The sequence below is a fragment of the Ovis canadensis genome, chromosome 25, assembly GCF_042477335.2.
Source record: "Ovis canadensis isolate MfBH-ARS-UI-01 breed Bighorn chromosome 25, ARS-UI_OviCan_v2, whole genome shotgun sequence".
NCBI classification, from domain to species: Eukaryota; Metazoa; Chordata; class Mammalia; order Artiodactyla; family Bovidae; genus Ovis; species Ovis canadensis.
In genome coordinates this window covers 61,287,778-61,310,653 of record NC_091269.1, presented here as the reverse complement: position 1 = coordinate 61,310,653, position 22,876 = coordinate 61,287,778, and the positions used below count along the sequence as shown (strand labels likewise).

Here is a 22,876-nt window from a genome sequence, read left to right as displayed (position 1 = left end):
CTCTTGCCTGGAAAATCCCATGGGCAGAGGAGCCTGGTGGGCTGCAGTCCATGGGGTCGCAAAGAGCTGGGCACGACTAAGCGACTTCACTTTCACTTTTCACTTTCATGCATTGGAGAAGGAAATGGCAACCCACTCCAGTGTTCTTGCCTGGAGAATCCCAGGGACGGGGGAGCCTGGTGGGCTGCCGTCTATGGGGTCACACAGAGTCGGACCCGACTGGAGCGACTTAGCAGCAGCAGCGTTAAACTGGCAAAGAGACTGGTCTGGGGAGCAGGAAGACTTGTGCACCTGCACTCTGATCCCTCTGGGGGGCAGGCGAGAGCCTTGGGCTGACCCCGACTTGAGATCTCGCGAGACTGTCAAACGCGAGGTGTGAGGCGTGGGAGGAAGGCTGCGTTCTCGCGGGAACTGTACCTCTGGGCCCTCGGCGTGTGTCTGGCCGGCGGCGGCGCGGTGAAGGTCTCTTCTGCACGCCCAGAGCGACACTCGGAGGTGGTAAGAACCGGAGCGGCCAGCGGGGCGGGCGTGCCTCCTTCCGCTCTCACGCCGCGGGAGGCTCTGGGGCGTCGTGGCCGTTTCTCGGCCTGGCCCGGGCTTGTCTGGGCCTGCTTTTGGAGGCCAGCCTCTCCCTCTACTTGCCTGCCCGGAGCGCGACCTTCTCCCTGCCCGCCGGCCTGGGCTTGCCCTCCTCTCTCTGGCCCGCGACTTTCGGCCTCAGGGGTCACCTCTTTCTTCCTGCCCAGCCTGTCCTTCGTCCTTGGACGCACTTGGCCCGGGAACCACCAACGCCAGCCTGCCCTTCCGCCTTGCCCCCAGCCCTGGGGGTGACAGCTCCAAGCTTTTGCTCGCTCTGGCCGAAGTCTTTTGGAGCGAGGAGGGGCCTGTTTTCCCGAACGGCCCCAGAGTAAATACATTCCTAGCCTGTTGGGTGGAAACAGACAGATTGCAATTTTTTTCGGCCCTCTACCCGCCAACCCGCCGTGACTTACGGTAAAGTGCTTGTAATTCTCTCCAGAATCCTGAGAGGTAGCTCCCTTATCTCCTTTTTACACATGAGAAGAGCGAGGCTGCTTAGCCCATTGCTTCACTCCACCAACAGTTGTTTAATTTAGCACCTGTATGTTCAGGGTGTTGAGGATATGACACTGGAAAAAAATATGGGCATAGTCCTTATTTTCATGGAACTAAATAATCGGGGCAGGAACAGTAATCGTGTGAATAGGCTTAAGTGCCACGTGGTATGACAGGGGATGGGGAGATCAAGAATGGCAGAAGGCAGAGAGTAATACTTGACCCCAGAGGCAGAGCCTTCTCATCGTACTGTTCTGTGTTGATTTCTAAGCAGGCTGAGGCTCATTGTGCCATAACTGTTGCCTGTACCCGCTTGGTAATATGGACGCCTAGTTGTAGGGACTGTTGAGTTACTTCTGGATGGGGATGGGGCAGTTCATCATAGTTGACTCATCTCTGCACGGGGGTACTAGTGTGACGTTTTCGGAGTCTTTGAGGAAGACTCACTCAAATGCTGCAGTGGAGTTGGGAGTGGGTGCGTGGACCTTGAGGCAGGTCACTTGTTTTGCTCTTTGAAGGCCTGCTAGTTTGCAGATTTGCTAAGTGAGATGACATAGGTCAAGTCTAGCAGGGTGACTTAGCTTACACTTTATTTCTCCCTCCTTTTCTGTTCTTGGGTTCCTAGGGAGAATCCTCAAGTTTTATGATAATGTGTTTGTGTTAAAATTCACTTCTCCAATTACCTTATTTTGGGCAAATAGGTATTTTAAAAGTGGAGAAGCATGGTGAGCCATGTAGGGAAAGGAAGATGTGATTCTCAAAGAGGGAGGAGATATCTTATTTTAAGAATTAGATCGGACTCCCTTCCCCACCACCATTTTACTTAAAGTCAGTTTAGCTGTGCCAGAATCTCAGGAGCCTCTGTAGGGGTTTCATAAAACTGTATAGGTGATTCTGATACAGATTCCTCCCCCACTAGCTTCTTGCTAGAATTTTATGATAATTTCCCTCCCAGAGTAAGTCTTAGCATACTTGAAGGCATTTAGAGCAGTCATTGCGGTGACTGCTGCACTTCTAAATCGCGGTCTCTGGTTTCAAAGTTTTCTTATTTTTTTAGTTTTTGGTGACTCAGTGTCACAAATTTCCCCCTAGATGCCACGTTTGCCATTGTGTCCCTAGGGACTATCACAGTATGTGTCAGTGTAGACAGTAAATCTTTGTAGAATGAGTAAGAAAATAACAGTACAGTCTTAACACTTAAATGGTCCGTTCACCATCCATTGTGTGGTTAGAGAACACAGGCTCAGATCTTGGATTAAATCTTGGTTCTTTTACTTGGAAGCCTGTGACTGTAGGTAATACATCTGACCTTGTCAAGCCGTAGTTTCCCTGTTTTAAAAACTGTATTTGTAATATGTAGGTACCTTAAAGTTTTGTGAGGACTAAATGAGATGCTGTGTTTAAAAAGAAAGTCTTGCCTCATAGGTATATCGAATACTTCCTGAATCCGTTCCTCCAGCAGCGGCTTGCTGAGCGCCTCTAACAGTGAGCGAAGGCCAGCCTCCGTCTGCGCCGAGTGTACGAAGTCTGCATTCCTTCTGTGATTTCTGAAGTGGGATCAGAAAACAAACGGCTTCTCCGTGTCAGCCTGTGACACATGCTGTGGAGATGGTGTTAAAACATGTTAAGGGGAAGTGTGTGGAAGGCAGACTTATTGTATATAGGACAACGAGGAAGATGACACTAGGGAGAGGGGCAGGCACAGAGATCTGGAGGAAAATGCAAGTGCCCGGAGGCATTCCGGGTATGCGGGAGGAGCGGCAAAGAGGCCATTGTGGCAGGGCTGAGCGGGCTCCCAGGAGGGCAGAAGTGGGCAGCAGTAAGGAGGGTTCTGCAGGAATCCTGGAGACAGATGAGGGTGACTTACGTAATTGATGAAAAAACTACAAAAAAAGTCTTCCTGTATTAGCACACTCATTCTCTTATCAGAAGTGATCAGAAACTATTCTAAATGCTGTATCATATATTAGTTACATCTGCGAATGTGTTACTTTATAATCATTACAGTACATGTTTGCCATACACATATTAATGATTACATGGATTAATCTTTGACTCTTTCCAAAACAGTATGCCCAGTCTCAGAGAATCAAGACGCGTCTCTGTGAAGGATACACAGTGGCATGTGTTGCTAGACCAGAGAGCGTTTTCTGAGTGTTACTGAAGTCAGGGAATTCAGGGTCTCTGTATATGTACTAGTTAGCTTGCAAGTCTTCAGTGATTGTTAAAAGGGACAAGCCAGTGTGTAAGTACAGGATTAAGTTCCGTTTCATGAAGGAACCATAGACTGCTGTGGCAGTTTTACTAGTCTTTTTGCCACACTTTGGCCCTCTTAAAATTTTGCTCTCAGTTTTTATGTTGGCTTTTGTCTTCAGCATAGGTCTGTGTAAACACATTGTTGCACACAGAGGAGGCAAGCAGTGCAGGTGGCCTGAGCTGATAAGGGGCCGGGTTGACCCCTTCTGCTCTGGTGAATTGTTTTAGTAGTGTTTCTGTCCTTGTCAGTTAGAGGAGCAGCCATATGGTCCTTCTCAGCTTGTCTTCTTCGCTTGCTAAATCCTGACATTACAGTCAGTTTGTGAACTTCCCTCCTAGTCGACCATTACCTGGAATCCTGGCATGTCATCCTTACTCTTTGAATTAGGTAGATTCACTGGCAAGTCAGCAAAGGTTATCTTGAGGGTCCCTTTAAAACAACAACAACAAGCTTCTGCATGAATGCTTCGTTCAGACTCTCTCAGTCTCCCTGATTAGACTCTGACATCCTCCCTGATTCTCTTGTCACCCCTGATTTTACTTGGCTTGATTATGCGATGACATCAGGGTAATCTGTTTTGAGGCTGAGGGTACGTTTGGGGCTGAATGTTCCTTTTAGCTAGCATTGTCTGGGGTCCTCTAGAGACATGACAGTTCGGTTCAGTGGAGGAGTGGGTGACAGGCAAAATAGGGTAAAAAGTTTTTTCTTGTCAGTTGGTCATAGACAGGAAGTTAAGTCTTTCAATGCTTGAACAATTACAGATTTGATAAGAAAATGATCTTGGGTATATTTTGAGTTTTAGTTTGGCATTATTTCTAGACCTCTAGGCTTCAGAGGAGGGAAAGTATTTTATCATTTGCTTGTCTCTGTCAAGAAAACCACAAGATATTTACCATATAAAATTAGGGATAAATTATTACTGTGATGATAGATAAATAATATCTTTTCCTATATTATGGCAAGAAGTTTCAAGTTGAAGATAGAGTACAGCCCTAGTTCTGAAAGCTTACCAGACCTCTGGGATGTGGGTGGAATTTCTGTAAAATCAGGGAAAAAACCCAGAGATGGCTGTAAGCGCAGTTACTGCTTCCCCTTCAACTCATGCATCAGCTAGTGCTTGTGAGTCTGCATAGTTGGGCTTTGATGGTAGGTTCTGGCATTGGGAAAGGCACTTTACATCAGAGCCTAGCCTGGAAGCATAGTTTCAGTAGCAATATCCTTGCTAGTTTTGTCTTGTTTGAAAGCAAACAGAAAGTAACAGTTGTGGTAGAAACATCTCCACTTCTGAAAAACCTTTCTGAATGGGACATCAAGTTGACTGCTTCTGTTTAAAGCAGAACTATACCACACTTCCCCTGGCTGGTCTGAAACTGAGCATTCGTTTCTCATGTAGTCATCCATCCATTTATCAAATAAGTGTGGAGCCTCTGTTGAGTTGAGGGTTGAAGCACTGCACAGCTCCAGGGACACCATTCTCTAGGTCAGCTCAGAGAGCACACGGAATGTGAAGGGGGCTTGGTAGCGCCGTGATGCTGACGCCAGGCCAGCAATGCCTGGCCCTGCTCTCAGGACCTCAGACTAAGGAGGCAGACATGCAGCAGCAAGGACGTGTGTTAGAGGTGTCAGAGTGGCAACTTACTCGCATTACACCCGGCCCAGAGGAGGCAGCAGCTAGCTCTGTGTGCATGTTAGCCATTCACTCGTGCCTGACTCTCTGCGACCCCATGGACTCCTCTGTCCGTGGGATTCTCCAGGCAGGAACACTGGAGTGGGCTGCCATTCCCTTCTCCAGGGGATCTTCCCAACCCAGAGATTGAACCTGGGCCTCCTGCATTGCAGGCAGATTCTTTACCATCTGAGCCACCAGGGAAGCCTCTATAGGTTAAAACTATTGAGAAATGGGATGCTTGGTTAGAAAAGGTTTAATAGTGGTGACTGTGCTTTTCTGATTTAAGTATAGTCAGAAAAGCAGACAGGTAGGGAGAGGGGAGAGGTCTGGCATTGCTGGCAGAGAGAGCTGGGAGAGCCAGACTGGACGCGAGGAACCGGCCAGGTTCAGAAACTGCTGTCCAGAAGATCACGGGGTGGGGGCTGCTCTGGGGAGATAGCAGGAGAGTCAGGCTGAAGTCAGAAGACTCCAAGCTTTATTAGAAAAATTCGGACTTTATCCTGTAGGCAGGCGGGGAGCCATTGACGGTTGCAGTTTATGCTCTTTAAGTGAGATGATCTACTAATCTGCTAGGAAATAGACGGTTCTCCTGTTGGGAGATGGTGAGGGAATCTTGAAACAGAAGAGAGGTAAAATGTCTCATGACTTTTTCCCCTTTAGAACCTAAATATTTCATAAATACGCAAGGGCAAATAACAAAGCTTAAGGGAGTAAAAAGCTACCTGCAATGTCTGAATGCAGAATTTGTTTAGATTTTTATGAGTTTTTTCTCCCTCCAGTTTTTATATTTGTATACTCTTTAGTCACTTCATCATAGTAACAATTAAAGCTGTCATAAATAGAATAACACTGACTCTCAGTGACTGTGTAGCTCAGTTCAAGTGAAGGAGAGCAGGCATTGGTCAGGATCTGGTAGAGAGGGCATAGAGACCACTGGTTATACAGGTGGTGGTCAACAAATTTCCTGTTGTATTCATTTTGTAACTATTTTTAGGGGCATATAAGAGAGATGAAAGTTCTTGACATTAGTCATATTTTTACAGAGAGTTGCTATAAAATACAGAGAATTGCTTCTTTCTAGCCACTGACTTAAAGTACAAAGGGCTATCAAATTTTAACTTTCATCATTCAGAGGTATGTCTAGCTTTATTTGTATCTTCACAAAATATGCTACCCAATGAAGATATTTTGAATTAAGACAGAAATTGTTTTCTCACTAATTTTCGTAGTGAATGACTGACATGGGACCCCAGAAACTGTGCCTCGCAGATGAAGCAGGCACGTCCATCTGAGGGACGCTTAACTGAGGTTTCTAGTCTTCCGTGTTCACTGGCCTCTGCTTTTTGTCAAGTGGTTTCACTCTGCTCTTAACTGTCATGAAAGTAGCTTCCGATGCATAGATGAGTCAGTCAGTTCAGTCTCTCAGTCATGTCCGACTCTTTGCGACCCCAGGGACTGCAGCACACCAGGCTTCCCTGTCCATCACCAACTCCTGGAGCTTGCTCAGACTCATGTCCATCGAGTCGGTGATGCCATCCAACCATCTCATCCTCTGTCACCCCCTTCTCCTCCTGCCTTCAATCTTTCCCAGCATCAGGGTCTTTTCCAAGAGTTAGTTCTTCACATCAGGTGGCCAAAGTATTGGAGTTTCAGCTTCAGCATCAGTCCTTCCAGTGAATATTCAGCACTGATTTCCTTTAGGATGGACTGGTTGGATCTCCTTGCAGTCCAAGGAACTCACAGGAGTCTTCTCCAGCACCACAGTTCAAAAGCATCAAGTCTTCAGCGCTCAGCTTTCTTCACAGTCCAACTCTCACATCCATATGTGACTATTGGAAAAACCATAGCTTTGACTAGACGGTCCTTTGTTGACAAACTAATATCTCTGCTTTTTAGTATGCTGTCTAGGTTGGTCATAGCTTTTCTTCCAAGGAGTAAGCGTCTTTTAATTTCATGGCTGCAATCACCATCTGCAGTGATTTTGGAGCCCAAGAAAATAAAGTCTATCTCTGTTTCCATTGTTTCCCCCTCTATTTACCATGAAATGATGGGACCAGATGCCATGATCTTAGTTTTTTGAATGTTGAGTTTTAAGCCAGCTTTTTCTCTCTCCTCCTCCACTTTCATCAAGAGGCTCTTTAGTTCCTCTATACTTTCTGCCATAAGGGTGGTGTCATCTGAATATCTGAGGTCTTGATATTTCTCCTGGCAGTCTTGATTCCAGCTTGTGCTTCATCCAGCCTGGCATTTCGCATGATATACTCTGCATATAAGTTATACAGCCTGATAAGAATTAGTATTTCACAAAAAAAATTGATTTAAAAAGTGTGACAAGGTTGTATAGAATTTTGTCTTTGGCCTGATTGGATATGCAGGCTATAAGGATTATTTTCAGGGAAAATGGCATCAAACTAGAGTACCATGAGCATGACAATCATCAGGCAGGAAGTACTTATGGGGGCCAGGTACTGTCCTAAACATTTTTTATATACCAATTCGTATAATTCTCATTGAGTTGACCCATTATTATCGTCCTCATTTTACAGATGGGGAAACTGAGGCGTAGATTGGTTAAGTGACTTGCCTAAGGTTACACAGCATCTCAATGACAGAGCCAGGTTTTGCACCCAAATGGTGCAGCTCCAGAGTTCATTCTGGTAACTACTCCGTGTTACTGCCTCTCCAGGTAGGGCTTTTATTTCACTACTGTATCCCAGCACCTGGAATAGAGCTTGCCATCTGGCTGGTGCTCACTCAGTTTGTTGAATGAAAAGCATCCATGAGCATTAAATGCATAACTGGGATGAGGCCATGTGGGAGTGTGTTTGAGAGTCAGAGGGACACCGGGATACAGGTAGAGGAGTGTCACAGATGTGAGGAAATGGCAGAGCCTGAAGCAGAAGCCGAGACCTGAGCCTCAGCTAGGCTGGCGGCGGTGATCTCAGGGAGAGTCACGAACTACTGCCAGAACTCCGACAACTTCGGAAACCTTACTGACCCGCGTTTGGTATTTCTTTGTGATTAGCAGCAAAATCCTTGGACGTCTTGACGCTTTGGGGTGTGGATCAGGGTGGACACAGAGGCTAGACGCAGGAGCAGGTGGGCCGCGGAAAGGCTGGAGAGGAGCCCCTGGTGTCCCTCGAGGCTCTGCGGGCTGGCTTTGCCCGGAGTGGCCAGTGGCGGCGGCGCCCAAGCGGCTCGGAACCGAGAGTCTTGAGGGAGACGGGGGTGGGCGTGGGGGTCCTCGGGCCGCGGGGGGACCTGGGGGCCCCGAGTGGGCGGAGCCTCCGGCCCCGCCCCGCGGCCGACGTGCGCGCTCCCGCCCGCCCGCGGGGCGCTGCCGCAGGCGCTGGCGGGGCGGGGCGCTCTCTGCGGGCCCAGGGGCCTTTCTCACCCGGTCCCGGATAAAGCAGTGTCCTGCTTGCTGGGCAGCTCGCGCGCCGGGGCCTAGCTGGAGAGGAGGTATGTCCGGCAGCCCAGGGCCGCGGCGGGAGCCCTGCGGATGGCCTCCCCTGGGCGGGCCGGGCATGGGCCCTGCTGTGCGCATGCGTACTGAGCGGTACCGGTACCTGCTCTGAAACAGAGTGGACGCGCGGCTGCGGCTTCCCAGGAGGACCAGACGCAGGCTTCTTGGGGCAGCTGTGCTCCTAGAAAGTGTTGGGGAGCCTGGAGAGGCGCGTGTGTCACTGTTGCTTTTGAACTAGAAATGCCGTACTTGGCATTAGAGGGTGATGGCTAATATTGTGGTTCGTTCTCAGTCACTGCTTGGGAAAGTTGATGTGCAGGGATTGGCTGCTTATAGTTACATGTATAAAGGTAGACCTGAACGCAGTACGGCCTCAACTGTTAAGTGAGCCTAAAATGTGTTGTCGTGCATTTATTATCCCTTATTTTGTGCGTTTCTTCAGGCGTTAACCTTTGCTTACACGCTTTAAAAAATTAACAGAATCATCCTGAATTTCAGAAACTGTGGGCTAGGATGAGATACGTATATATAACCTTTGAGTTAATGATTTGTGATACTAAAAAAACCTTTAGTTTTAAAAACTGACGGAAGAAAGAACCCATTAAGGAATGTGTCAGGGTAAAATTGCATGTGGACTATTAGTGTAATTTTTTTCTTGAAAATTTGTACAAATATTCGGATATGTGCTGTCTCATCAGAGATAACCAAATGGACCATCAGTATTCTAATTTAGTAATTCATAGAAGATAATAAGTACCTTATGGGTCTTTTAGCAATGATTTAGATGCTAGGAATATAAATGAAAAATGGACATCTTGTTTGGAGAGGAGAGCAGTTTGGGAAGGAGTCAAACAGCGAGACCTGGAAGGTGCAGTTAGAAATGATACAAGCCGTCGTTTGGACAGAGGATGCAGAGTTTTTGTGAGGTGTGAGGTCAGAGCCCAGGGCTCTTGCTCCTGTCTTTCGTGCTTGGAAGTGTTTTCGTTATTCTGAGCCTGTCATGACGTGCTGTTTATTTTTGTGAGCATTATCTAAGGAAGAAGGCTATGAAAAATTGTTTTGAGGATTATGAATGGACTGAGATTCTTAATGGAAGTTGTTCCAGGAGTAACGCATTGGAATGTTGACTTTAACCTCCTGTTGGCAAATAAAAAGAATATATGGGCGACGCGCTAAAGGAAGAGCAAACTGGCCAGGAGAGAACCCAGGCCTTGACCCTGGGAGCTCTGGCTCTGAACCCGGCTCTCCACGTTGCGGCTGTGGTGGCCCTGCAGATGGGCTGTTCAAGCTCGCTGGGTCTCCGTGGCATCATCAGTGCAATGAGAGCAGCGTCACAGAGACGCCCGAGAGTCTTCTGACTTCCAGTTGTGGATAGTGTTGGCCACAAGAGGGTTATAGCTCTTTGGGAATTTTATGGCTGAACCATATGACAAGGACTTAGCTTCATTTGCGGTTTCGTTGCTCAATTATTGTTGCCTGTCCTTTGGATTTCATAACTAGATTTGTGCAGAGTATTGTGCAAATATGGCACATACAGTTTGTGGAACTCTCCTTTGAGGAAAGAAAATGAAAGTTGCTCAGTCGTGTCTGACTTTTTGCGAGTCATAGAGTCATTCCACTCCATACAGTCCGTGGAATTCTCCAGGCCAGAACACTGGAGTGGGCAGCCTTTCCCTTCTCCAGGGGCTCTTCCCAGCCCAGGGATCCAGCCCAGGTCTCCCGAGTCGCAGACTCTTTACCAGCTGAGCCGCCGGGGAAGTGCTTGAGGGGAGGCGCTTGAGGGGAAAGGGGTGGTGTGGGGGTGGGGGCTCTCCGGCAGCAGGAGGGCCTAGTGGGCTGCCCGAGTGGGCAGAGCCGGCTTTGAGGAAAGTATGTTTTTCCAGGAGCTTTATTTATGTGAGGAATGTGTGTATTTCTTGCTTGATCTCTTTCCTCCCCCAAAACCTTGAACAGAAATCCTAGGGGAAGGGAAGCTTTAGAAAGCACTTAAACTTTTAACTTGTCTCAAACAAAACCACCCCACACGTTTAAGGCAATACTTTTTTTTTTTTAAGTCAATCCTCTTTTGAAGGTAGTAGGCAGAAAAGTGTGTGTATACTTAGTATATTAATATATTAGAGGGTTTGCTCTGTTATATAGTGAGAGAGAAGATGGAGAGCTATACAGGTACCACACCCTGGCCACCAAGTCTCTGTGGTAGATCTTGTTCTCTTCACTTGCTAATTAGAACATTAGGTTCAAAAAGGGCAGACAATTCAAGGTCATAGCATTAACTGATGGCTAATTGATTCTGAGTCAGAGCTTTGTCACTTCAGAGCCTTTTCTAGTTTCCGTGCTGCTTTCTATAGTCCAAAGGCAGAGATTCCGAAGGTCCCTGTAACTCAGCTAAACCTAATTACAGAAGCAACCAAACGTAAAAAAGTGCAGTGTGCAGGGCTTGGGTTAAGCGCCTGTAGGCAGATATTATCTGTTTATCTTTACTGCAGCACTTGGTATTAAAAGCTACTGTTGTCTCCGTTTTTCTAGAGGAAATTGTGGCCCAGAGAAGTTAAGTAACTAGCTCACGGGTCTCAAGGTTGCAGATGTAACTGGAATTCCGGTTTCTCAGGCCTCAGAGTAATCTCTTCAGCATCACACTTGCTACACTGGCTCTCCAACCTGAAACAAACAAAGTGTTGAAATTGACTGGTATGGACTTAGATAACTCAAACAAGTGTCTGAATGTGGCAGTTCAGGACTGGCTTCACTTTACTGTGGTTAGAATTCACGTGTCGGGTAGAGTTCTTGATTTCAGCTCCGAGGGTTTCCCCCTCACTGCAGGACAAGAAGACGGACGTGCACAGCTTCTTTCTCGGGATCTAGGCTATGGCAGCTGACCACCCCGTGACTGTGCCAGAGGAAGGAGGAGGGTCAGAGCCAAGGGCAGCAGAGGGACAGACGTCCCTGGGCTGGGTGTAAGAGGATGAAGCAGGTTCTTAAAGACCCTTACTCTAACCAGGTGACTGTTCTGAAGGATAAGGCTCCTTTTATTTTGAAAACAAGATGGGTAAATATGTGGCAAAGAATCAGTTTTGTGACTTTGAAATCTCATCCTAATTTGTATCCATAGCTAATAAGGGGACAGTCCAATTTGTGTGTTTCTGCTATATTCTGTTCTTGGTAGGCAGAGTGCAGTATTTGTGATTGCTTTGAGAAGACCTACTTTTCTACATTGTATGCGTTTGAATTTGTTTCCCACATGGTCTAGAGCTATGGAGTTTTTTAACACTGTTTAATTTACTGTTATTGCTTAAAATGTACACTGCGCCAGGCATTGTGGCATGCCACACAAATGGTGAGGAACTTAAAGTGGGAAGTGAGGCACAGGTGAAAGTCGTTTAATATATTTGAGAGCTGAACATGCTTTCGTGTAACTTACTTGCAAAGTGAAGCAACTTGTGGTGGTGAGGTGACGTTCTGCTCTCCAACTGTGAGCCAGCATTTTACCCACGTTTTGCGGGTTCCTACTGCGTGCTCTGAGTGTACACTAAGGGGTGTGTTTAAACAGGGCAGCTTACAGTGAAAATGAAGGTAGCAAAGTCATGTTTTAAGGGGTAAAAAAATCTCCAAGGGGATTCCTGTCGAATCTAGTTAATGAAGCCCTTCCTTTTTCAGAGTTGATTATAGGGAACTAGACTGTGGCAACAAAATAGCAGGGGGAAGTTAGAAAATTTCCTGAATCTTTCTGCTATTTTTAGTGAATCTAGCTCTTGGTCAGGAGTAATTCCACTGAATTTCTTCCTCCCGTTGTCTTGTCTCTGAGGATGGGGAATCTCACTGCATTTGGCTTTTCTTAGATTCTAGCGAGTTAGCCACCTGGCCCTAAACTTCAGCCTGAAGATGCAGCATAGGCCAAGTTCCTTGCGCCTCACGTGAATTGTCAGCCATTTGCAGGACTCGGAGAAGGTGATGGCACCCCACTCCAGTACTCTTGCCTGGAAAATCCCATGGACGGAGGAGCCTGGTAGGCTGCAGCCCATGGGGTCGCTGAGAGTCAGACACGACTGAGCGACTTCACATTGACTTTTCACTTTATGCATTGGAGAAGGAGATGGCAACCCACTCCAGTGTTCTTGCCTGCAGAATCCCAGAGACGGGGGAGCCTGGTGGGCTGCCTTCTGTGGGGTCGCACAGAGTCGGACACGACTGAAGCGACTTAGCAGCAGCAGCAGCACTGGGTAGACTGCTGTTCCCCTGAAAGCTGGCTGGCTTCTCTGCAAAGGTCTTTTCCTTTAGGATTATTAGGAAATTTCTTTTATATGTTGCCTCAGATATCTGCAATTAATCCTTCTCTACTCCTTTTGGGTCATTCTGAACAAGTCTAATTCTATTTGACAGGTCTCCAAATATTCCAGAATAGTAATCTTATTGTCCCAGAAACTTCTCTTACCTAGACTACACAGCCTCTCTTCCTGGAGAAATTTTTCATGGTTTTGAGGCCCCTTTCTTTTTTCTTTTTTTCCTAAATGCCTGTTTCTGAAGTTTGTTATTCAGAGGGAAATTTCAAAAGTAGTCTAATAAATGTGGAACAGATTAGTCCTGTGGCGAATGTTAGGCTTTCGGTAAATGTAGTCATATAGTAAGTAATTTTTTCCTTGAGATCCAGTGTACTGCTAACTCATATAAAGCTTGCTTTCAATTAAAAATCCCCATTCTTTTATAAATACTGTATCCTAAGGCATATATATGGAAGTCTAGAAAAACGGTACTGAAGAATTTATTTACAGGGCAGCCGTGGAGAAACAGACATAGAGATTAGATCTATGGACATGAGGAGAGGGAAGGAGAGGGTGAGATGGATGGGGTGAGATGGATGGGAAGAGTAACAGGGAAAGTTACATTACCATATGGAAAATAGATAGCCAAGGGGAATTTGCTGTATGGCTCAGGAAATTCAAACAGGGGCTCTGTATCAACCTAGAGGGGTGGGATGAGGAGGGAGATGGGAGGGAGCTTCAAAAGGGAGGGGTTTTATGTATACCTGTGGCTGATTAATGTTGAGGTTTGACAGAAAAAATTCTGTAAAGCAATTGTCCTTCAATAAAAAATAAATTTAAATCTCCATTTTTGAAAAACATTGTTTTCCATTTTGTCCTCCCCCATTCAAGCAAAAACAAAGGCTGCATTTTGTTTTACAAGGTTTAACAGCTCTGTAGAGAGTGTCTTGAAATCTGTTCTTGTCACAGCCCCCTGTTATCTCCAGCTTTAATCTCTTATGTGTTTTCATCCTGGCAATTAGAGAAAACTGTTGAGTAATCAGGGAAAACAGGGGCATACCTCTAAAAATTTAGCATACTGGTTTTAATCCATTATCCTTTGAGTACTTTGTAAAACATAATTTTATGATTCAGTTTAGTTGTCCTGTTTCGCCTGTGTTTACTTTGTCCACAAAGGTAGTATACAGCCTTGTCACGGGTCTTACTGTTGTCCAAATATGTCTACAGCATTGCTTGGACGGGTCAGTTTAGTAAAACTACCCAAGAAGGAAGTGACTTTGGATTCTAAGTAAAAAAAATTACCTGGGATCCATCTAAGCCTACGGATTCACAGGGGTTAGTGAATCCATGCTGGGCTACTGTGATCATGGCCTCCTTTTTCTCAGTATTTAGAAACCGTCTCTGATTTTAGATTTATCCAGGATAGATAGGGCAGGACAACAGTAGCGGTGGGGGTGGGGTGGGTGCGGCGGATAGACAAGTTACATTTATTAAGGGGATGCTGTGTGCCAGGTCCTGTGTTGGAAGTGATGTTAAGTAGTCATGAATAGTAACTGGGAGTTGGCTGGATGATCATTTGGGGGAATGACTGCAAGGTGTGTGGTTGTAATTATAGTGCAAATTGGATCTTTTTTCTTTTAAAGGAACAAGGTGCGGAATGAGTGTCTCACGGGACCAGAGCGGCTGCCCCGCTAATGGAGAGCCCCTTTCGAGGTGCTGTGATGCGCGAAGGGACTTGGAGCTTGCTATTGGTGGAGTTCTCCGGGCTGAGCAGCAGATCAAAGATAACTTGCGAGAGGTGCGGCGTGTGCTTTTCTTTCCCCTTGTCTGAACTCTTAGCACAGGTCTAGTTAGAGCATAGCCAAGGGATTGGCTTCTCCAAACCAGAAAGGTTTTATCCCAGGCCTTGCATCATCTGCCTGAAATGTTGGTGCCTTTGATTCCAGAGGGAGAATGGAGCAGATGTTAGAAGAATCTAGAGATTCTTGTACCACCTTACAGAATCCACCTTAGCCTGCGTTTCCGCTGGCTGCTCTGTGTGGTGGCTGTGCCGAGCACCGCCATCTGCTGAAAAGCCGCGAAAGGAATGAGGTCAGCTCGTTGAACTGGCCGCTTGGGCTCCTGGTGCACACAGAATGGCACTTGCGCAGCCCCTGCCGTCTTTTAATCTGGTGCTGGCGTGGCACGGCTCTGTAAATGAGTCAGTTGTTAAGAGCAGGCCAAGGTGAAATCCGTTCCTTTTGTTGGCCTAACAGCATTCTGTTGGTGAATTGGTAGACCAAGTATTACATGACCGAAATACTATTTTACTATACAGAAAAAGGTGTTTTGAAATACAGTTCCTTATGTGGATTCTCATGGATAATTTATAGCCATTAAGATTTTCTTCCATAGGATTTTTATATTCATCTCTCTTTTGCATCCCTGTTGATACTTCCAGAAACATTTAGCTAATAATTTTATGTAAACTGTCTACCCTTATAGTCCTCTGGCTGTTGACACGTAGTGGTTCGTCTCGTCACTAAATTGGCCTGCTATAAATGTGTTGCTTCTTCATAGGGTGAGAAAAGGGATAAGGGCTAGCTAGTTACATTCTTGTCTTATTCCACTGATGATTTTGTAAAACTATAGGTTTTCAAATTATGTGGAAAACATAGGGGAATCAGTATTACATGACATATCCTTGTATTTTCTTTTGACTCCTTTAGGACACCCAAAATAAACCTTATCCTCTTAGAAGGAGGAGTATTGAGGGTTTTAGAGCTTAAAGATGCTTTTATGACTGAAAATCTTAAACTGGGTCCACGGGGCTTTGATTCTTCCATGGGTGGGCTTTGGGACACTCAACCCTGAAATTACAGGCAAAATTTTCAGTGCGTGCATTTTTCTGGGGAGATACTCCATACATGTCATCATTGGATAATCAGAGGATTTGTGACCCCCAGAAATTTAGGAACCTTACCATTCTGTGGGAAACATTGTTCTTTGGTGAAGCTAACATATTTATGTTTCCTAGGTCAAAGCCCAGATTCACAGCTGCATAAGTCGCCACCTGGAATGCCTTCGAAGCCGTGAGGTGTGGCTGTATGAACAGGTAGACCTCATCTATCAGCTTAAAGAGGAGACGCTTCAGCAGCAGGCCCAACAGCTCTACTGGGTAAGACGACTGCAAGGCCATAAGACGGCTTCTGGTCTCCAGAGACTGTCTTTCCTGTCACGAAGCACTAATACAGATCAGATAAAAACCTAATCTCAAGTGCTGTTTGCTGTTTGTTAGCTTGGATACACTTGGTGCTTTTCGTATCATTGTGGCTCTATGATTTCATTTTTCTTCTAGTTGCTGGGCCAGTTCAATTGTCTTATTCATCAGCTGGAGTGCACCCAAAACAAAGACCTAGCCAATCAAGTCTCAGCTTGCCTGGAGAGGTAAAGACCCTTCTTGTGTGTTTTGATTTTGGCCCTTTGACTTTGGTGTATTAAAAAGTCACTTTGTAACTCTTTGCATGACTTGGATTTAACTTAGTGTTAAACTTAACGTTTGTTTGATAATATCATCTTGCTTTAAATATTTAGTATCATACTTGGTGGTACATGGTTAAGTCATCTATCTTTGGCTGAGTTACTCAACCAAACTTCAAATAACTCACAATTTGGTTTTTATTTTGGATGAATTTGAAATAGATATTTCTTTAAAATAGCCAGATTTTGTTTACTTTTTTCTCCAGATTGGGCAGTCTGACCCTCAAACCTGAAGATTCAACTGCTTTATTCTTTGAAGCCGACATAACTGCCCTGCGCCAGGCAATCACCACATTTGGGTCTCTCAAGACCATTGTAAGTAAATGTTCGTCTCAGAAGGTTCATAGTGAGCTTCTCAGGTCTATGGCCCGTCACATGGTCTTAAAAATAGCACATTGTCACTATGAAAAGGGACTTTCTTGAGAATTTGGTAAGCTTTAGAAACTCAATATTCTGATTGCATTTATAGAGCCTTAGGCTGGTAGTGCTTGGAATGTATTATTGACTGGTTGATTGTCTCTGGAATTCCTCTTTGTTCCTCTAAATACCTTTGACTTATTTCTTAGGAAATTTATGGCTTGAATGGTCTGTATAGAGTCAGATGTCGTCTCATTTGGGTCTTGTTAGTAGTTGTAGTACCACCAGCTCTGGTGAAGGTTTCTTCTGTGAAGGTAGTTATGTGGTAGATAGAGAATTCTCAGATTCTATAACTACTTCGTAGGTCACTGAATCTAGTGTGAGGAAGATTTATTCTCGTGAACTGTAACACTTTGCTTAGTACTTTTGGAATTTAGGGATTACAAGTTCACTTTTTTGGTCTGAAAGCATAACATTAGTAAACACAACTGATTTGCTTTTTATCTTATAGCAAATTCCTGAGCACCTGGTGGCTCATGCTAGCTCATCAAGCATTGGGTCCTTCTTGGAGAAGAGAGGCTACATCCCATTGCCAGAGCAGGTAAAATGTCATTTTGTTTCTGGTAACTGAGTATTATTTGGCTTGTATTTCTTTGGGGTTTTGATTATATCACTTTTTTTTTTTTTTTGCTATCATTTATTTGTAAAAAGGCACAAATGGTAATAAATGAGTTTATACAGTTAAACGCTTCCCTTGAGACTGAATGTCAGAAATTTAGAGGTTTTAGACGTGTTCTGTAAGAAAGTAATTGTTATCAGTTAGTTCATAAGAAATTATCATTAGCTCTATGATTGGGTTGGTTCTCTTAGGGATCCTTCTCTTGATCATTTACTTCTGAAGGCAGTGTGAGAAGTGTGAATATAGCATCCTAAAAGTTTTGAGTTGAGAAGCTGATTTCCAGCTGTACTCTTTGATTTGTAATTGTGAAAATGGAGGCTTAGGGGAATCATTTGACTTGTGCAGGGTCAGCACTGGGCCAAGATTAAAGAGCTTGGGTCTCCTGTTTTTCTGGCAAACTTTCTGCTGCATTTGACATTGTGTTGTTAAGCAGCAAAGTATTGTGTGATTAGCAGAAGTCGGCATCCAGCGCCACAGCTGTCCCTCTCAGTGAATGGCTCCTTGGAAGCAAACCTGCCGTCAGTCACCAGGCTCCTTACCTGCCCAGCACCAATCTCCAGGACTGGCTCAGCCAGAAGCAGACCGTGGAGAACAGTCAGGTGTGTTGCTGCCCCTGTTGGTTCTGAGATAGATGATGTAATAGATGGGGTTAGTTACTAACTGACAGCATGTCTTTGGTTTTTAGTTCTAGTCTGGGAAACATATATTTTAAAGATAACATTTTATTACAATAGTGACAACCTCTTCACTGTAGAGAAAAAGCTTAGGAAAAAACTATATAAAGAAATACAAGCTCATACCCCCGTGTGCAGAAACTACCACTGTAACATTTCGTTTATGCTACATATACGTGCATGAATATCTGTCACTTAATTTCTTCCATAAAATCCCTCATAGTATATAGTATTTCATTGATGGGCTAAAACTTCAGGTTTTCTGAATATAAATAAATTTCTTTTGCGTGTCCAGGAGATAATCATTTCTATGCATTCTTGATTAGTTCTTTAGGAATGAATTCTTAGAAATTGCATTCTATAGTTCTGCAGACCCTTTAAGGCTTTCAGTACACACTGTCAGTTTGGGTTTCCAGAAAGTCCATACCAGTTTATATACCTTCTTCCCTAAACATCTCTAACAGTGGCAGTCATTTACAAGTTTTTCTCTGAATTTAACACAAAAGAATAATTTTACTTTTTGAGTTTCTTAGGTTACTAAGGAGATTGAGTATTTTTCATTTTTATTAGCTAACTTTGATGACTTCTCTAATCATATTATGACTCATTTTGGTCTTTATTCATAAATGCACATGTAGAAAATACTTGTCTCTTTTCTACAAGATGTGCTATAAATGCTTTCTCCTAGTTTGCTTTTTAAACTGCAGAAAATTTAAGTTTTAATATAATTATGTATTTTAATATCTCACAGAAATCCCATGTCTTTTGGCTATGTATACTTAAACTTAGAAACATTTTGTAGTGTGGTAAATATAAGTAGAACTCTTATCATTGAATTTCAAGGCAGTCATAATATTCTAGCAAAGTAATATTGTGTATTTTTTGTGTAGACGTCTGCTAGAGCCTGCAGTTTCTTGAATAAAGTCTGGGGCAACCTAAAGGGTTTGGAAAACTGGCTCCACAAGAGTCAGCAACAAGAAGTTTCTGAAAAACCAAGCTACCAAAGGTCTAACAGCTGTTCTACTGCCAGTTCTTACTCCGTGGAAATCGAAGTGGTTGAAGATACAGAGCCTCTTGATCAAGATGAGATGGATCTTTCTGACTGGCTGGTAACTCCCCAGGAATCCTATAAGCTTGAGAAGCCCGAGAATGGCGGCTGTGAAACCACCAGTGAGAAGTTTAAGCTCTTGTTCCAGGTGTTCCAGGAGTCCTACAATGTGAATGATTGGCTTGTCAGGTCCGATTCCTGTACCTGTTGTCAGGGTAACCAGCCCAAAGGTGTGGAGATTGAGAACCTGGGCAGTCTGAAATGCCTCAACGACCACTTGGAGGCCAAGAAACCCTTGTCCACTCCCAGCCTGACTATTGAGGATTGGCTTGTCCAGAACCATCAAGACCCATATAAAGTAGAGGAGGTCTGCAAAGCCAATGAGCCCTGTACAAGTTTTGCAGAGTGTGTATGTGATGAAAATTGTGAGAAGGAAGCTCTGTGTAAATGGCTTCTGAAGAAAGAAGGAAAGGATAAAAATGGTATGCCTGTGGAACCAAAGCCTGGACCTGAGAAACGTAAAGATTCCCTGGACATGTGGCTCTCTCCATCCAGAAGAGAGGCAGCAGAGCAAGCTAAGGCACCCAAGGCAAGGGCTTCTAGAATCGCTGATTCCTTCCAAGTCATAAGGGACACTCCCTTGTCAGAGTGGCTCATGACCCCCTCACACAAAGAAGGATGTCCCAACAAGGAAGTGCCTCTTACTGAGGACAGGGCTGGCAAACAAAAGCCTACAAGCCCCTTGGCCACTGCCTGGTGTCCCTTTAACACAGCTGACTGGGTCTTGCCAGGAAAGAAGACAGGAAATCTTAGCCAGTTATCCTCAGGAGAGGACAAGTGGCTACTTCGAAAGAAGGCCAAGGTGAGCCAAGACATTAAAAAAGCACCACTTGAAGTATATTCAGTAGATTTTTATTTTCTTAATCCCAAACCTTGCATTTTCTTAATCCCAAACCTTGCAAATAAATGGACCAGATCCTTAACTATCTTAACTGTTAAATGCAGCTTAAGTATTAATTTTGGGGCCATGTTAGCAACGGAATGGAACACTTAATGATTATTCATACTGAAGCTTGTATTTTCTATGCCCCAAATCCGCATCTGGCCTATTTTATTGCAGTTTATGGAAAAATTAGGGGCAGAGAAAATAGTTGTCACTTTGCTCTGTTACCAGCACGCCCAGCGTTCGCATCACTTTTTATAGACACTAGACTGGAAGATGACTTGTTGGCATCACGCCTCCCAGCTGTCATGGAGCAACCCACCCTCTGTCTTGTTGCAGGAAGTGTTACTCAGCTCACCCCTACAGGAGGAGCACAGCTTTCCCCCGGACCGGTACGGCCTCCCAGCAGTTTGCGATCTCTTTGCCTGTATGCAGCTCAAAGTTGATAAAGAACAGTGGTTGTATCGAACTCCTCTACAGGTCGGTATATGCCGCTAGTGCAAATGCTGCAGCTCTAGCTGCTTATGGCTTGTCTTATGTATGAATTCAGTTTGCTCACCAAACTGTATTTCTGTTAGTGGTTTGTGTATTAGGTGAGGTGGGAAAAGAGATCATAGAAACTTCGTGTTTCACTTGAACTTGCTCCATGAAATAACTGGGACATACTTGAAAGTAACCTTTCCAGATGATGTAGCTGTCAGAATTTTTGGAGCCTGTGTGGTTTCTAATAGCTTATTGAGAAATGAGAGCTTTAAAGTGGGAAGACATTTGCTTTTAATCTTACAGTGAAGTGACTTTTTATGTGGACTTTTTTTTACAGATGTGAAGGAATCGAGTACTAGTCAATCAAATTTTCTGCAGATTATCACAAATCCATGAGCTGAGTGACTGTGGCTTGCGAAATCATTGTCTCTGGGTCTGATGTAGTTCCTTTCCTCCCCAGTCTCGAACTAGTGAAGAGAAATTAGTCATCAAATTATGAATTACTGTGGAAAAGAAAAAGGTGATTTGTTGATGCTGAGGTGATTCAGGTTCTTTCTTACAGAAGTATTAATTCACCCCTATGCTAGAAATGCATCTTAGTGGGTAGGTCTTTCTCATAAGCCTCCATGGCTCCTTAGATTGGGTGGTTATTAGAAGTACATTAAAACACTGTAGTTTTGAAAATGAAATAGTTCTATAATCAAAGTGTGTTGATGTATTCTAAAGCTAGTAAAATTACCTTTCAATTGGCAGTCTTTGGATGCTTCCCTTATCCTGGGTTTTCTTCCATTAATGGTGAATTTTCTATTTAATTAATATTCTATTGCATTTTACATCATTAACCTTGCCAATATAGTGGTTTTTTCTTACCAAAACACATATTGAAAGTCTTGGCAATTTTTGACATTTATTACAAAACATTTTAGCTTAGGTGCCAGATTCTACATTTCTTCTTTGGAAAGACATTCAGATTTTGCAAGATCTGTCTGTATTTCCTTCTCTAAATGTTATTGTGAAAGAACTTCTCTTTCGGAAGGGCTCCATACTGCTTGAAGACTATGTTCAGAGTAGTTCTCGTCTCTTCCAAAATATTCTGAAGAACTACAGGCAGCAGAGCCCCAGTGCTGACTAATCAAAAAGCAAACTATGTTGGAAATGTACTTGAACTGTTCACTATCCTAAGTGTTATTGGTGCATCCTGTGTAAATGGAAGCTGAACTTGACACCTGGTGCTTTTAACTAGGCATAAATTAAACGTCTGCTCACTGCAAGCATAGCATACCTATACCTCTAATAAAAGTGTAATGCAGTGACATTTTAGTGAATAGGAAGTTTTGAACACTTGTGCCTTGGGGTGTTTATTGAAGCTTTATGAAAACTATCAATGTTTCCTTAGTATCCTTAAAGTTATGTCCGTGCTTTAAAAAGTTTCTCTGTAGGCGAGGTGGTATTTATACCATGTTTTAAAATTCTCTAAAATGAGACATCTTAGCTGCTTTCCACTTTTAAACTATCAAGCCACTCAACTTGCCTATTAGAAATACCTGTAAAGTCTGTGATGTGGTCATCTGGAAAGCCCCTTTGGGGAAACATCACAGTCCCACCCAGTGTCACTGCCATACAGCTTCACGAGAGTTCTTAACCACAGCTGAAAGGAGCCTGTTACTTTTTAGTTCTTCCAGATACCATTTAGAACTTTAAAGGTGGTGGGTAAAAACTTAAGCAGCTTCTCCATTATCTTAGGTTGCAGGAAACTGTAGTTGAGGTTTAACAGGCTGTGTCTCCCTAAATTAACATTAATCACTATGCTGAGTATCTAAACCATTCTTTTGCATTGATGCATTTTGTATCTGCCTCCATTCATTAAAAGCGTAACACCCATATAATTGTCCTGTGTGTTTGTAAAACATCTTGTCACAAAATTATATGAATGTGGTATCCTTTGGTTACAAGCACAGCTGAGAAACACTTGAACATAAAAAGTTCTTATATTCACTTAAAATGCTGTTTTATCACTCCTGAATTAGCAAACAGGTATGTTATTACTATCTGCTGTTGTCTTCTGGTTTTCTGCCAAATTCCTGCTAGCTAGATGTGTTCAGAAAGGCTCTACTTCACCTTCTCTGTAATCATAATAGCCACCAGTTGTTTATTACGTATGTGTGTGACCTAGAGTGCATTATTTGGTTAATTTCATTTCATAATGAGAAAACAAACTCAGAAATCACATAACTTGTCCCCCCTTTCTGCTGCGTTCCCAGGGCTCCCTTAGAAACTTCCAGCTCTGTCTATGCCATCTCTCTCATCGTCTCCAGTGAGATTGAGTTAGGAATGTTTTAGCACAGTACAGTGACGGTATAATAGTTAACCTGAGATATCTTGAGGCTGTTTAGTGTCAGCTCTGTTGGAGAAAAAAATTTAACCTAGTTGCTAATGCTGCTAGTAGCCCTT

General features: G+C 44.0%; 1 protein-coding gene across 8 annotated transcripts; it reads left to right on the top strand.

Moving 5' to 3' along the window:
* Positions 1-231: 231 nt before the first annotated feature.
* Positions 232-22,311, top strand: NCOA4 (nuclear receptor coactivator 4). Of its 8 annotated transcripts, none has more exons than XM_069572298.1 (10): positions 232-498; positions 14,366-14,520; positions 15,739-15,879; positions 16,060-16,148; positions 16,448-16,556; positions 17,110-17,199; positions 17,733-17,876; positions 18,842-19,861; positions 20,282-20,422; positions 20,763-22,311. In XM_069572298.1, exons 2-10 carry the CDS (start codon positions 14,380-14,382, stop codon positions 20,766-20,768), a joined length of 1,881 nt encoding a protein of 626 aa, XP_069428399.1. In that variant the 5' UTR covers positions 232-498; positions 14,366-14,379; the 3' UTR covers positions 20,769-22,311. The 8 variants fall into 8 exon arrangements, with proteins under 8 accessions (XP_069428399.1, XP_069428395.1, XP_069428404.1 ...); XM_069572294.1 differs by having other exon boundaries at positions 353-498; positions 17,730-17,876; XM_069572303.1 differs by having other exon boundaries at positions 371-495.
* Positions 22,312-22,876: the final 565 nt, after the last annotated feature.